This window comes from Hyperoodon ampullatus (genome assembly GCF_949752795.1).
Source record: "Hyperoodon ampullatus genome assembly, chromosome: 12".
Classification (NCBI taxonomy): domain Eukaryota; kingdom Metazoa; phylum Chordata; class Mammalia; order Artiodactyla; family Ziphiidae; genus Hyperoodon; species Hyperoodon ampullatus.
Genome location: NC_136925.1, coordinates 77,798,717 through 77,813,619, shown reverse-complemented (window position 1 = coordinate 77,813,619; position 14,903 = coordinate 77,798,717). Strand labels below are relative to the sequence as shown.

Genomic DNA, 14,903 nt, shown 5'->3' with positions numbered 1-14,903 from the left:
ATACCTTTTTAGCCCACTCATATAAATAAATAGAAATGAAGAAAGAGAAAGGAAGCTCAGAAACTATTGTCATAGTTGCTGAAAATGTAAAGAAAAAATATTAGGTCCAAAGATACTGGGGGCAAGCTAGGCAAGGATGGACCAGACAGTTCTCTGATGAGGGTGTTCCTTAACCTTACCGAAGTCAGACACGCCCCCGGTCTTTGTGAGCTGCACGTCATAAACATTTAGTGGGAAGACTTCTATTTCATCATAAACCTACAAAAGGTAAAAACCAAAATCAGAGGATTTGATGTCATAATATCTGGAAATTTATTTTGATTGTTTCCAAACTAGATGCCAATTTAAACAGAACCTTCCCCCCAGATTACACATTTTTAAAATTAAGGGGCCACAGATGGGGTTCAGAGGTCCCTTTCTGAAGCCAAAGCCCACTCACCTGCTCCTGCATGTATTCATACGGCGCAGGAATACTGTACTCAACGTTCTCATCCACTAATTTTCGAAGTTGGAGGCCATAGTGGCTGGGTTCCAACTGCCTCATCTACAAAGAAAAAGACAATTATTCAGATGTTGACTGTTCTTTCTAAATGCATCACTGTTCATTAAAAATCAAAGTGGAAATTTCTAAAAGAAATATATAATTTGCTGAGTTTAAATCTACATAAGAGCTCCAATTTAAGTAGGCAAAAAAGAGAAAAAGGGACAAATAATTATTTTTAAGGTTTTCTCTAAATGATACCGCTTATCACTAAAAGCAAGAGAGGTAATTTGAAGAAGTATGGTCATAGATATCTGAGTAGAATATATCTCATCATCAGCAAGTGCTCTCTTTTTATAGATGGACTGTACCTAACTTTAAGTTGTTTCCTGTTACTGAAGTAGGGAGATTTGTGAACTGTCAACCATATCATATTCTACAGACTTCAGAATTAGGAATTTCCTATTCCAACCACTTTTCACAAAGAAAGGTATACATGCACACATTCTCTCTCAGACACATTTTCAACAATGACAAATTATCTCAGGCCTCTGTTCTAATTGGGTCTAATTCACCCACTACTTCTGACCTCCTCTATCAGAATGCTTACCAACTTAATAACTAGTATCATTGCTATCGAACAATACTGTTTGCTGTCTGAATTAAACCTGACATAATGGAGTGAAAGGAAATTAAATTCATGATTATAACCTGTGTGCATAAATGTCTGGAATCCTAAGGTGTAAGTCAAAGTGACAAAGGAGGACTGAAATGAACGAGGATCTAGTGAGTCAGTGTTCGTGGTCAAGAGTTACCAAACTCTACGTGACTTTTTTACCATTTCATGTATTTGCATTTTCTCTTCAAACTTAAAAATATTTCAGCTCTCCTGTGCCATCTGGTGGTCTGAAAGCATCTGAGCTGATGCTGCTGAGTCTGCTTCATGGATCTCAGAGGGCTCTCTTGAAAATGTATCATAAACTTCCTTTTCAAAATAAAACCCAGTTTGAATAATGAATAAAACACCATCTCATAAAAATCTCCATGAAGCAACTGTGGATGGTACCAAGTAACTCATTTAAACTGGAGAAACTTGATAAAACTATTTAGGATCAAATCAAAATAATTCAAAGTTTACACAACTTTCTCATAGAGCACCATCTCTAAGTACCCTAAATAACAACAGCCTTCATAATTATCCCAGATATAGAGGTGTATACAGAATTCCAGTAAGATAGCTCAGGTTCTTCATGAAGGCAAGGGGTCATGACTTATCCTTCTAAGACATGAAGGAAGAGAATGCTAATAATTAATGTGTTAATTAACTAATACGTTCATTGGTTCCTTCGTGTAGAAAGTGAGGCCTTAAACACCATGCAAATTTAGAAGGCACGGGAGGACAACGTGAACGATTATTTCCATTCAGAAGTATATTTCTACCGCAAAATCCACTACCTTGCACGCCAAAGTCAGAATATCTTCTACTCTGTGTTCCGGCTTGATCATCACGGTCACAGCTTGATGGTCCTGAAACTGAACGTCAGTCTGGCTCTCCCATGAGCCGTCTCGGGGAACACGATCTACTGCTGACCCGTATATGTGCAGCAGCTCATCCACCTGTTTTTAGATCCCAAAGGAAAAGGTGGACAGACTTGATAAGCAAATGATGGAAACTACTGGGAAAATGCCCCCTTAATTTATAGTTAGCCATTTCACACTCCTCGCATCCTGGCTTCTCATGACCCTCTGGGGCAGACAAGCCTGGGATTTCCTCATTTGTTTAACCCACGTGCAGCTGAAGCCCTGGGAGGCTGAGCGAAGTCAATCAACTCCTCCTCCCGAGTTCTAGCCAGTATGCCTTAGCCCAAGTTAGAACACTGCAGTCACTGACGGGCTGCTTAGTATCTACTCTTACTGCTCTAGAAATTGCCAGCTGACTGGGGCACAGTGAAATCTGCATCTAAGCCATGATCCCAGTGAATTTCAGATACACTCTCATCCACGGCCTCTGACACCCGCCTGCATTGTAACCATGAACTGTGTTTAACTTAATCCAAGCACGTTTCTCTTCTCTCTTATTTCTACTTTTTTTTTTAATTAACCCCTAATCCTGGGCTAAATGGTTTTCCATCCTTCAGCTATTTCACATCTAGACAAACTTTTAGAAATCATCCCCAACCATACCACCTTTCACAAACTTTTCCCAGGGACGTTTTGCTTCCTAAACGTCACCATCACAGTAACTCCATGACCTCATGCTAATATGTACTTCTATAATTTATAAACAAAAATAAATAACATTCATTAAGCAACTCAGAAATGTTTCCCTCTGCTTAGGTTCTCATATTAGTCTGATGGTAAAGACAAGACTTGGGGATTTAAATCAAAAGACTGATGTTCAAGTCACAAACTCTACCACCTCACCAGCAGTAGGACAGGACATTTCCCTTGCTGAGCCTTGACTTCTATTTTGTAAGAGGGGATAATATTAATATAACACAATTGCTTAAGTTGATTAATTAATAATACAAATTTTGTGAGCAAAGATCACAGAAGTCAAAACACCTTACACACCCGAAAACGTTACATTCAGATCCAACACTATCACATTATTATATCCCACGTATCATACACTAAAGTTGTCATTGATGCTTGACTTTACTTTGAATTCTATGCATTTTTTAAAAACCACAAAGCAAAAGATCCTCCTGTATAGGATCAAAATACTAGAATACAGGGCTTCCCTGGTGGCACAGAGATTGAGCGTCCGCCTGCCGATGCAGGGGACACGGGTTCGTGCCCTGGTCCGGGAAGATCCCACATGCCACGGGGCGGCTGGGCCCGTGAGCTATGGCCACTGAGCCTGCGCGTCCGGAGCCTGTGCTCCGCAACAGGAGAGGCCACAACAGTGAGACGCCCGCGTACCGCAAAAAAAAAAAAAAATACTAGAATACATACAGTAAAGAAAAAAAAAAAACCCAAAACAGGTTTAGGCAAAGAAAGGGAAGAATCAATCTTCCTGTGTCTTTTTAAATGTGGTGGTCTCTCATCTTTAAAGTGGCATTTCTGGATCTGTCACTTTCTGTACATTTTCCTGGAAAGATGATCACAGCCTAGAATGAAAATGAACCTCACGTGCCAAAGCAAAAGGAAAATAAAGAGAGAGAGAGAGAGAGAGAGAGAGAGAGAGAGAGAGAGAGAAGAAGGAGGGAGGGAGGGAGGGAGGGAGGGAGGGAGGGAGAGAGAGACAGGCAGACAAAGGAGCAGATGCCCGGAACCAAGGACACAGGGAACCAGCACGGACAGAGGGAACCAGCATGGACACCAGTTTCCCCTGTAGGGTCCCTTCTCACATGGGTCACATTTTCTTCTCCAGTTAAAGAAACCTCCAGGCACTTCTGCTCATTTGAGCAGTGACTTCAAGCACGTGCATCAGCAACAAGCAGGTACTGCCTTAAAGGCACAGACCCCGCCTCTCAAACTACGCTTGCTCAGAATCAAACGAAAACCCCAGCAGAGGTCACTGTGGAGTAAGAAACCAGAAAGAGCCCGTCCAAGAGGAAGTCAAATCGTCCTGACGGCCACTGCAAAGCGATTCAGGTCTGCACTTTCAGAGCAGAACAGGAAAGGCGTGATCTAGGATGGACCGCTGGGGGCGGGACGGGGAAATACAAATTCACAACAACCCTCCCCTGCCCTCCTGTCCATCACAGAGAGCCCATACTACACACTGCCAGTTCACTCACCATTCACAGCCCTCTGAGGTCGGCACTGTCCCGACCCTCCATTTAACAAGTGAGAATCATGAGGCTCGGAAAATTCTAGAGACTTGCCCAAGCTCCCACAGGAAGCTGTGACTGTCGTCCTGTGGGGACGTGAACCCTGGAACCCGGCTTCAGCCTCTGGTCCCCGCCACTGCACTACAGAAACACCAGCCCGGCAGTCCGTTACCTCTCGCAAAATGGACACAAGCCAACTTTCTGGACTCTGGCGTTATTCTGGCCACACACCACCATGGTCTGGCTCCCCTGACACCTCCACAAAGCAGCAGCACTCTCCTGCCTCCAGACCCCCGGTCACCTCCACCTCCTTCACCTGCTTTACCCTCCTCACAGCTTCTGTGCTGAAACCACATATACCTTTCAACCTTATTTCAAACACTACCCCCCGTCTTGTGGAGTGTCTCCTGCTCTCTTCGCCCCCGGACCCCAATTCCACTCAGACGCATCTGCACCCCAATGTCCCGGTGCAGCACTTAGCGAAGCCCAGCCCACTTGACAGTCATTTCTAGGCTGCTCCCACGCCCCCAGGTGCTGAGATGAATGACAACAGAGGCTCCGTCTTTCTCATTCTCAGTCTCTTTCAGCCCTGCACACAGTGTGTCCTGCACCCAGAACACACCCAGGCCATGGATGTTGAATTGGATGCAATGAGAAATTCACAGTCACACAGAGACCTGGAAGGTAAAGGCTGTCCATTTTCAGTATCCTATTCGAATCTATTTACACAGTGTCAAGTTCTTAATCCTCCCTAAAGTTTCGAGAAAAAGAACTAAGAGCGGATTACTGAAAGGGAAGAAGTTCTAGGCTAGGGAAAACTGTGCAGGCAAACTCAGAGATGCAAAGGACAAAAGAGATGTTCATATTCTATTCGATTAAACAAGGTTTTGTGCCTACAAGTGCTCTGAGGAATCATTTCCTGAGTCTACACTATTGACCTAAGATCATGACAAAGAATGACAAATGAGAAGACGCCTATCAAAGCCAAGGCCATGGAAGGTTCAGATCCTCTCAAGAGATCCTACAGGGAACATTTATGTGTAATTTTTTTTCCTGTGCATCTCACACACTCTCACACACACACACCCTAGAAATGTACGCAATTAAAGAAAGGTAAAACCTGGCTATTCAAAGGAAGCTATGAGGATGTAGAATTGATTCATTAATTAGAACTAGAAAAAGAAAAGGCTACTTGGTGCTTACAGATCTCCTAGGCTGTTGGAAGATGTACCCACTTGGAGAAAAAAACCGGACTGATTCCCTCAAGGGTCAATGTTATCCATGCTGAAATCACATGCTTTATTTTCAATAAGTCAGATAAGATATTCTCTTACATTGTTTTTCATAAAAGGAACAGGAAATCGTGAAAATAAGACCAGCAAGTTGATGTATCTGGAAAACTCCTTTCTCTGCTTAGCCTTAAAGGTGCTACATTAATCTTCTAACCACCCACCCAGAAGTCCCCGGTTGGCTACCTCTGTGGTTGGCTACCTCTGTTGAGACCGCTGTATACTCCTCCCACCCACTCCATCTCCCCCTCCCCACAGAATTAGTTTCCAATCAGCCTGTTCAAGGTTTCCAGTTCCTGGAGAAGACAAACGAAACAGCAAAAAAATATAATAAACAGACAATGTGGGTCAAATCCCAGCCTTGTCGGGGCTGGTTATCTCATGTCTCTGGGCTTCCTATTTCTTCACCTTTACAAGGGGCTAAAGCGCCCCAGCCTCATGGAGAAATCAGGAGACTGGTGTGAGGAATGGCATTTGAAGGTACTACATAAACTGTAAAGAGCCATAAACAATGTAAAAGATCTGTTTTGGAGTTCAGTGTGGACTGTGGAATTACACTATAGAAGGCTTGACCACCGTAATTCAACAATGGCCACTATAAAGAACTGCATGAGAATCGCCCCTTGTTTCAAAACCCTGGGGAATCATGGTGACTACGGGCGCCCAGACCACCGCGTGGTCCAGCGCTGAGTGGCCACGCATGAAATGCAACATCACTGAGCTGCAGCCGAGGCCATTGCGGCCACTACAGTTAAGGTTTGCAAATCACTTCCGCCCTCAGGGTAGGGCAACTTCTACAGAAGCATTTCTTATTATTACTCTCATATTAATGGTCCTGAAAGCACATGTCAAATGACTTCTGCCCCGTGTGCCTCAAGGAGAGGAAATTGAAAGTCCGTGGATTCTCACAGCAGATGCTTTTGGATCAAATGGCTCATAATTACTGCCTGGATCAGTGAAGGGGAGTGAGCAGCAAAACCACAACCTGGCTGTCGCAAAGGGGCCCACACCGCAGTCACTGATGAAAGGGAGGCCTATTAGCAAGTGAGATGAGAAGAGAACACAAAAGGAGTTACGCGCTCTTGGCTGCCTTAACAACAGCAAAATGTCACAGAGGAGGTGGTGTTTATTTCCTTCTTGGGCCGAGGCCCAAACATCAGTTGATATGAAAGGGAAACAAAGACCTATCTATGTACTATCCATCTGTGCATGTATGGATGTTATGTACGGTTCCAGACTAAATGTTCTATTTAAACAGACCAGAGTTATGGTCAAGAGTAAGCGGTTTCATTCATAGCTTCCATTTAAAAAAAAAAACAACATTAGCGAGTTTTTTTTTCCAGTTTGGAGCTAACGACTGATGTGACAATACTTCATTCACTCACTGCCGCAGAAAGTTGGGACACCCCAAGCCAATTTTCCAGGAGAGAGAGCCAAGGCCCACGGCTCCACAGCAACTGCAATGAAGCTTCTGGGGTAGCTGCCATCCAGAGCCTCCGTCAGGGATTTGTTGTCACAATCTCCATAACAAACATCTCCCTCCACACGTTGGTTGAGACTCATTATTACTCACCAAGAAGTACCCTAGGAAAAGCTTTCGTTTTTGGCTGGCCAAAGTGTCCTTTAAAAAATGCTCAAATAAGGGCTTCCCTGGTGGCGCAGTGGTTGAGAGTCCACCTGCCGATGCAGGGGACGCGGGTTCGTGCCCCGGTGCGGGAGGTTCGTGCCCCGGTGCGGGAGGATCCCACATGCCGCGGAGCGGCCGGGCCCATGAGCCATGGCCGCTGAACCTGCGTGTCCGGAGCCTGTGTTCCGCAGCGGCAGAGGCCACAGCAGTGAGAGGCCCGTGTACCACAAAAAAAAATAAAAATAAAAATAAAAATAAATGCTCAAATAAGACTGGCCTTATTCCAACCTTAACAGATTTCAAATTAGGGTGACTCACTGTTGGACAGTTATATGACGCACCGATTAGAATAGAATATTTTTAAATACCCGTGACCTCCTCCCTCCCCACACTCAGGAATGACTGCCTTTCTGTGTGATGCTAATGGACACAATACACTGTTTACAAACAGACGTTTCGTGCAAGTTATAAATATTCTCCAAGAACGATTAGCAAAGGAAAACTAGTGGAATGAAATATTAATTATTCAACCAGCTACAGGCAGAATTTTAAGTCCCAGAGACATAAAAAACCAAACACCCTTCATTCTAGCTGCAACTCACTTAAATGTAGTTATCTGAGCACTACAGTACAAAAATGATAAACACACCATTAAAATAGCCCTATATGTCAAAGGAATTTCTTCACTGTTGCTACAGCAGAAGCAATGTTTAGTTAAAACAAACAGGGATAAATGTTTAAATACATATGCCTAGAAAAGAAAAGATGCAATAATTCTCTCCTCTCACTCGTTCCAGCGCCAGTGGGACTTGTCAATTAAATCACAAGAAGATCATTTGGTAATTAAAGCCCAATTTAAATAAACACTAAGCTTAATTCTGACCATTAATGGCTATTTTAGCAAAAATTTATTTTCAAAGTCCAACATAAGTTCTGTTAATAGAAAGTGCTTTGATGATACAATTTCTAAACTCTCAAAGTAGGAATTTTAAGTTGTTATTTAATGCTGGAAGACATATGAAAATTATGGGTTTTCATTACAGATCAAAGAGCTCTTCTCAACCATTAAAGGGCTACATCTAATATAGACAATTAATAGGCAAATTTATTAAGCAATATTATATCCTTAGCAGTGAGTCATGGATTGAGAACACACACACAATCAAGGGTCCTAGCTACAAGTTTGCTTGGGAGACATGACATATACACTTGGTGGGATGACTAACCATAAAAGATTGTAAGAACCAAGTAAATAATAGTGAACTAATTTTTTTTAATCAAGTAAAATCCCTGGTGGACAGTGTATTTTGATCTGATTTTGAAATAAGCTCTGCATGTATATAGAAATAAAGGGGCAGGGAATGGAAATTACTCATTATGAAAAGTCCACCATTTTGATGGTATGTTTTATAAAAAAGGAAGGTATGGATCAGGCTTCCTCAGGGCCCCGTTTGGTCAAAGCTGGCCAAAGGAGGGCACAGAGACCAGCCAGAAGCAGTGCCCATGACACAGCCTCCAGGCACAGGCACCCCATCTCATGACCTGCCCTCTGGCAGCCCCTGACCTCTGTGAGTGGGAGGTCAGGGTAGGGTTCTGAGCAGAGGTTCTCTACCCCATTTCAGGACACCTCGGGCAGAGTTGCCCCCCAGAGTGGTCTCTATAATAACCATGGAACTGAGCCCATGCTCAGCACCCACGGTTGGGCCAACCTCCCATGGAGGCAGAATAGGTAGTGGTCTATGGTGTATATTTTAGGATCACCGGAAAGTTCCTCACTCACCTCCCCCAGACCCATCACTGGGTCTAACACTCCACCATTCCTCAGATTTTTCAAACTATGGCCAATTCACTGAATTATCCCAATTAATTTGTTAAGTAATACTGCCTACTTCTGCAACAGCACATTAAGTTTGTCCAAGCCGTTAAAATCATGTTTCAACCTCAACAAAGAGTTTAGAGGTTTATTGGACATAAAGCCTAAGAGAAAATAATTTGGTGAAGCAGATGATAAGAGAAATAGATCGTAACATGAAACACAGCTTTAGGGGAGACACAGCTTTGTGTCTTTGAAAAAGACACAAAGAAGAGGCATGAGCTCGCCAAGACCACCTTCACCCTACTCCAGAATTCCATTCAGAAATGGTTTTGAGGATTTACTCAGTCAGAAGCTGTCCTGGGGACTACACGGGGCCCCTGTATTCAGCTCCACTGAGGGCACCAAAGGCTACTGATTCGCAGCATGATGTAATATGTGTGTGAAGCCCCCGGGCACCCTGAGAGGAAAATGCAAGCTTGGATTCACCAGACTCTCAAATGATGGTAAGAACTGCTGAGGAATAGGGACGAATAAATGAAAGTTGCTATTTTGAACTAAAGTTGCTTTAGTCTAGCTATACCACTTTGAAGATGGAGTTATCATGAGTTTAGATACCTTCAAAAATACTTGGCATTCTGAAAACATCTTTTACCTACTCAGGACCACTTGAGTTCTAACTTTACAGTATTTTCAACAGATTCAGGTAAAGATTCAGAACTAGCATCCCCTCATTAACGTAGCATTTGCGTCATCCAAGTAAAAATAAGATGGCTGCCATCTACAGCAACGTTTACCTCACTGGAGTTATTGGAGCTTTGAGGTAGCTGAGTTCCAGAAAATCCATGGCTGCCACTTGAATCAAATATCTGATAGGCAGGAGGGAAGAAAAGACTAATGAAATGGCTCTGCAGTATTCGTTTGGCAGCTACCCTTTCTCAATATTGAAAAATTTAAGGTCTATGACATTTGATAAGATCTTCATATTGCAATGTGTACTAGTTACTACTCTACTACATTTAAAGTTTTAACTTTAAAGTTGCTTTTTCTCTTCCCATATGGTTACATATGTTACTTTTCTATGATATATATTATTCAAGTCATCCTGGATATTCTTGATGCTGCTTTTACCAAGAAGTACATGTTTCTGAAGATGTAGAAATCAAAGCTGGCAAAGCCACCAAAATCAAGCTTATAACTGTTTTGTAAATGTGCATAGAAGAAATATTGGGAAGAAATAAAGCTAAATTTTAAAAGTGGCTGTGTTTGGGTAGAGGGACTAGGAATAATTTCCTTTACTTTTTCCAATTTTTATCTTCTAGATTTTGTAGTAGAATACTAAACATTAACAAACAGGCCATGTACACATTTACGGATACCTACTACCTCAACTGCATTCAGTTATATAAATACCAGTGTCATATCTTTTTAAAACAAAAATGTTCAACCAAATGCTTTTGTTTCTCAAGAAATCTTATATTAAGGGCATTTACTACATATGATGGGGTAAAGAGCGTATTAGGGTCATATCTAATTGCTAAACGTCAACATTTTATAAGCAAATTATCAAGATATGTATCATTGTCATTTAATTATACAGAATTGGCTACCTTGATTAAAATCAGAATTTGCCTCAAAGACATTATTTAAACTTCATAGAAGTTGAATTCAAAAACATAAGCCCAGCATTAGCCAATGGTTTATAGTTAACTGTAGTCTATAACGAGGAAATACATTTCCATTTATAACCAACAAATGATTACTTTCACAACTAAAGTACAAATAGAACCACAATTTTTTTTAAAATAAATGTATTTATTTAATTTATTTTTTTGGCTGCACTGGGTCTTTGTTGCTGCGTGCGGGCTTTCTCTAGTTGCGGCGATCGGGGGCTACTCTGTGTTGCGGTGCACGGGCTTCTCATTGCGGTGGCTTCTCTTGTTGCGGAGCACGGGCTCTAGGCGCGCGGGCTTCAGTAGTTGTGGCTCGTGGGCTTAGTTGCTCCACGGCATGTGGGATCTTCCTGGACCAGGGCTCGAACCCGCATCCCCTGAATTGGCAGGCGGATTCCTAACCACTGTGCCACCAGGGAAGTCCAGAACCACAATTTTTAAACGTGATATTCTTTCCAATTGTGAGTATAAAAAAACAGTGGCCAAGTAAAAGGGATTCCATGTGAGTTTGTCCTCTTTCAATCAATCAACCCATGTCCCACCACCTCCAGCTTTATTGTTTTAGGATTACAGACGGGTCAAAGAAGTTGATTCTATCCCTGTTACTCACCTATTTCACAAAACTGTTATGCACAATCAAATGTGTATATCCATATAAAATTAGAAAATAAAGTTCATAAAATGTGACCCTCTCTGCCAGCATATTCAGAATAACAGCAACGCATCAGAAGTAAAAACAAGAACCTCCTTGAACTTCATCACAACTCACTTCCCAACTCACTTAAACGATCAGATCATTCTGATAGCTCATCTTTTCAACAGTCTTTCAAAAAATAATAATCCTAAAACATATTGCTCAGCAACATAAAAATCATTATCATATACTGTATTAACAGCATTAGGAAATACTTCAGATATGAGTGTTCAAAATGTTCTGAAAACAATTCACTGTCCTTGGGCCACATTTCAACAATAAGCACTCAGGCTATTTTTAACTTGACAAAATGTTGAAAGAGCTGCCTTTCCTCCAGAAAACTAAGCAGCAGCAATGGCCCAGTGTTGCAGCATCCAGGTAGACCAAGTCCCAGCCCTGCCCCTTGGCTGCTGCGTGAACAGCCGCGGAAAGGAGGTGACTCAACCTCTCCCCGTCTCAGGCTCCTCATCTGTAAAATGTGATGACAAAACATCTACTTTGTGTCATAAAGATGAAGTCAGCAAAGCGTCCAGCACCATCAATAGAATTTAGTTGCTGCTACTCTATTATTAATTTTACATGTTGGTTTTTGGGTTTTTTGTGTTTTTTTTGGTTTTTTTGCGGTACGCAGGCCTCTCACTGTTGTGGCCTCTCCTGTTGCAGAGCACAGGCTCCAGACGTGCAGGCTCAGCGGCCATGGCTCACGGGCCCAGCCGCTCCGCGGCATGTGGGATCTTCCCAGACTGGGGCACGAACCCGTGTCCCCTGCATTGGCAGGTGGACCCTCAACCACTCCGCCACCAGAGAAGCCCTTGGGTTTTTTTTTGTTTTTTTTTTACAAAGTTGTACAATCATCATTACCATCTAATTCCAGAATATTTTTTATCACTCCCCAAAGAAACTCCATATCCATTGGCAGTCATTCCCTATGCGCCCCTCCCCCCAGCCCTCGGCAATCACTAGTTACTTTCTGTCTCTATGGTTGTACCTATCCTGGACTTTCAATGTAAATGGAGTTATAAAACCTGTGGCCTTTTGTGTTTAGCTTCTTTCACTTAGCATCATGTTTTCAAGGTTCATCCACGTGGGAGCACGTATCAGCATTTTCTTCCTTTTTTTTTCTTTAGTATAAAATCTATGACAATTACTTCTAAAGGCTTCTTTTCTGATGATTCTTATTTTTGTGTTACCGTGCGCTGCAGATGTGAGCAAGGTGTGAATACCTCTTTGGGAGTGCCAAAAAGAGACTGAGCAACTTGTGTGTTTCCATTTGAGGAAAAAATCCATGCTAATACTGCATCCCTTTGCAGGAACTTTTATCTCATTCTGAAGGGTGATGGACATTTATGATTTATGGCATATCAAGGATTCCCCGCTAAGTCTGCTGTCCCTCCCACGTTGGCAAACTCACCTGAGTTATAGACGGTCTTTTCTCCTTCCCTTTTCTTGCGAGCGTGTCCAGCCCTTTTAATGAAGAAAATAAGCCCTTCTTGTGTCTTCCTCGCTGGGTCAGTGAGAGTGTTCTTTTCCGGAGAGCAGAGTCATCTCTAGAACATACCTAATTCAAAACAATTTAGAAAAATCTTAAGGCGCCATTATTTAGATGACAGAGAGAATTAACCAACCATTGCCCTAGAACAGGAGTAAAGCCCTGCCTGCTATAAACGTGTTCTGAGCAGCCCCCAAAACTGCTGCAGGTCTGACATACCAGGACCGCATCCACCATAGAGATGTCCCTTATCTGGATAAACACGTCTAGTTACAACATTCACACCTCTTCGGGGTGGGCAGCAGGGTCAGCACAACAACCCTCGGACCACCCACCCACCCCCACCCCCCACCCCCCACCCCCGCTGAGCTAGTACTATCCACAGAAGCCACCTGCACAGGAGCGATTTCAGAAAACCCAGTGGGGCTCTCGGGAGAACAGATCCAACAACCTTCTGTCAGCCCTTTAATTCTTCACGCCACTGTTGCTGCTCCTCGAGGATTCCACCTTCCTGACTGTATGAGGTGGAACAGACAGGGCAGACGCAGATGTGAATATTTAATAACTGTGTATTAGTAGTTGGATTCCGAGAACGAGCAGCAAAGAAGCTGGGATGCTGGGACTTTGTAGCAGGATGCCAATCATCCCTCCCCCGGCGCCTGGCCCCTGGGTGGCCCTGGTCAGTTATTGGCTTAAGTCGCAGCAGAGCTGAATGTCAACAAGCTGGAGAAAGGTGAGCATCCGCAGTGCTCCCCGTTCACACCACTGAACAGCCGTCCTGGAAACTTACCAGAGCGTGGAAAGAGGAAACTGACAAGACGCCCAACCGGCCCAGGGCCAGCTTGGAGGGGCGGCTGGCAGCAGCAAGGAGGCTCTTGGGGTTCGGCAACTCCCCGCCTTGCAGGCTGGCCAGATAGCAGCGCATCCTGAACAGATCCATGTGAAATTTCTCCAGGTTCTGCTCCCACTGCTGGATCTGTTTAAGCAAGAATAGGACTAATTTAAATAAAAATGAGAAGTGCTCATGGGTCAAATTGAAAACGTGACCCCTTTCACAAACTTTAAGGAAAAAGTCATTTCAGCTGGCGCTGCACGGTTGAAATGAGCCTTCCCTGCTCACCCCATCTCAAGCCGTCCTGCCCAAACACATGGGGTCGGACCGCACTGTACTGCATCAGGATGGCCAAAGACAAAACAAAGCCGGTGGTCCCAATACAGTGCCATGCCATGACCTTTGGAGAACTCTAGCACTGAAAAGCAGGCCGACTTAAGGCAGGATGCACAATTGAAAGTCAGTTATTTCACTTTGTTTCATTTACATTCACAGCCTCTGATCTTAATCAGATGAACTGGTCTGCACACAAACAGATGCTGGCTGAATGGAGGCAAGTGGCTGTACATTTCTGTACATTCTGAGAATGACTTAAAATAACAAGCAGATGAACTGCAGGCAGAAGGCCAAACAGAGCTTTTACTCCTATTTTAAGTATATTAGAGAAGAATCACCATCTACACATCTTTATTAAGACACATATAATTATTTACACAACAGAAGTTTCTACGTATTCTTCGAAACTTAAGTCATGAGTTGGTAAAGAAGTATAAATTCCGGGGGCCACTCTCCCTTCTTCCAAGAATGTCAAAGTATGTGGTGTGTAAGTAATACCTTCATTTAAACACAAACGAATAGGTGAAGAAAGGCTCTAGTAAGTTGCCAACGTAGGGATTCAGAACAGAACAGAAAGCAGGGCTTCAAACGGTATTCAGAGCAATCTCGAAATTCAAGAGAAGGTCTGTAGTGCAGGCTTACAATGATTCGGTACAAGAATTGTGTCATTTCATTTGCAACAACTGCATCTCTAGTTTTGCCAAGTTTAGCACCCAAACAGATCCTAAACTTTCACAGTACACTTTCCAGGTCAACCCGTGATCCTGAATAAATGATATTTTGAAGGCTCTCTGACATTTAACACTATGGTCCCCTCAGTCTCTGCCCAGGGAAAAGCAGGACAAATTCTGGGTGCTCCCTAGACCCCCTCCAAGTTCTCTGTATCCATT

General features: G+C 43.2%; 1 protein-coding gene across 1 annotated transcript in view; it reads right to left on the bottom strand.

The window, feature by feature from the left end:
- The window catches only part of TIAM2 (TIAM Rac1 associated GEF 2), a gene marked incomplete at both ends in the record, with an annotated part of 110,653 nt that overhangs the window by 68,573 nt on the left and 27,177 nt on the right, over nucleotides 1–14,903 (bottom strand). The window contains 6 exons of the mRNA XM_079716560.1: nucleotides 180–258; nucleotides 440–544; nucleotides 1,937–2,098; nucleotides 9,787–9,858; nucleotides 12,768–12,914; nucleotides 13,636–13,821. Coding sequence (XP_079572686.1) covers nucleotides 180–258; nucleotides 440–544; nucleotides 1,937–2,098; nucleotides 9,787–9,858; nucleotides 12,768–12,914; nucleotides 13,636–13,821 — 751 coding nt within the window. The remainder of the gene's footprint in view (nucleotides 1–179; nucleotides 259–439; nucleotides 545–1,936; nucleotides 2,099–9,786; nucleotides 9,859–12,767; nucleotides 12,915–13,635; nucleotides 13,822–14,903) is intronic.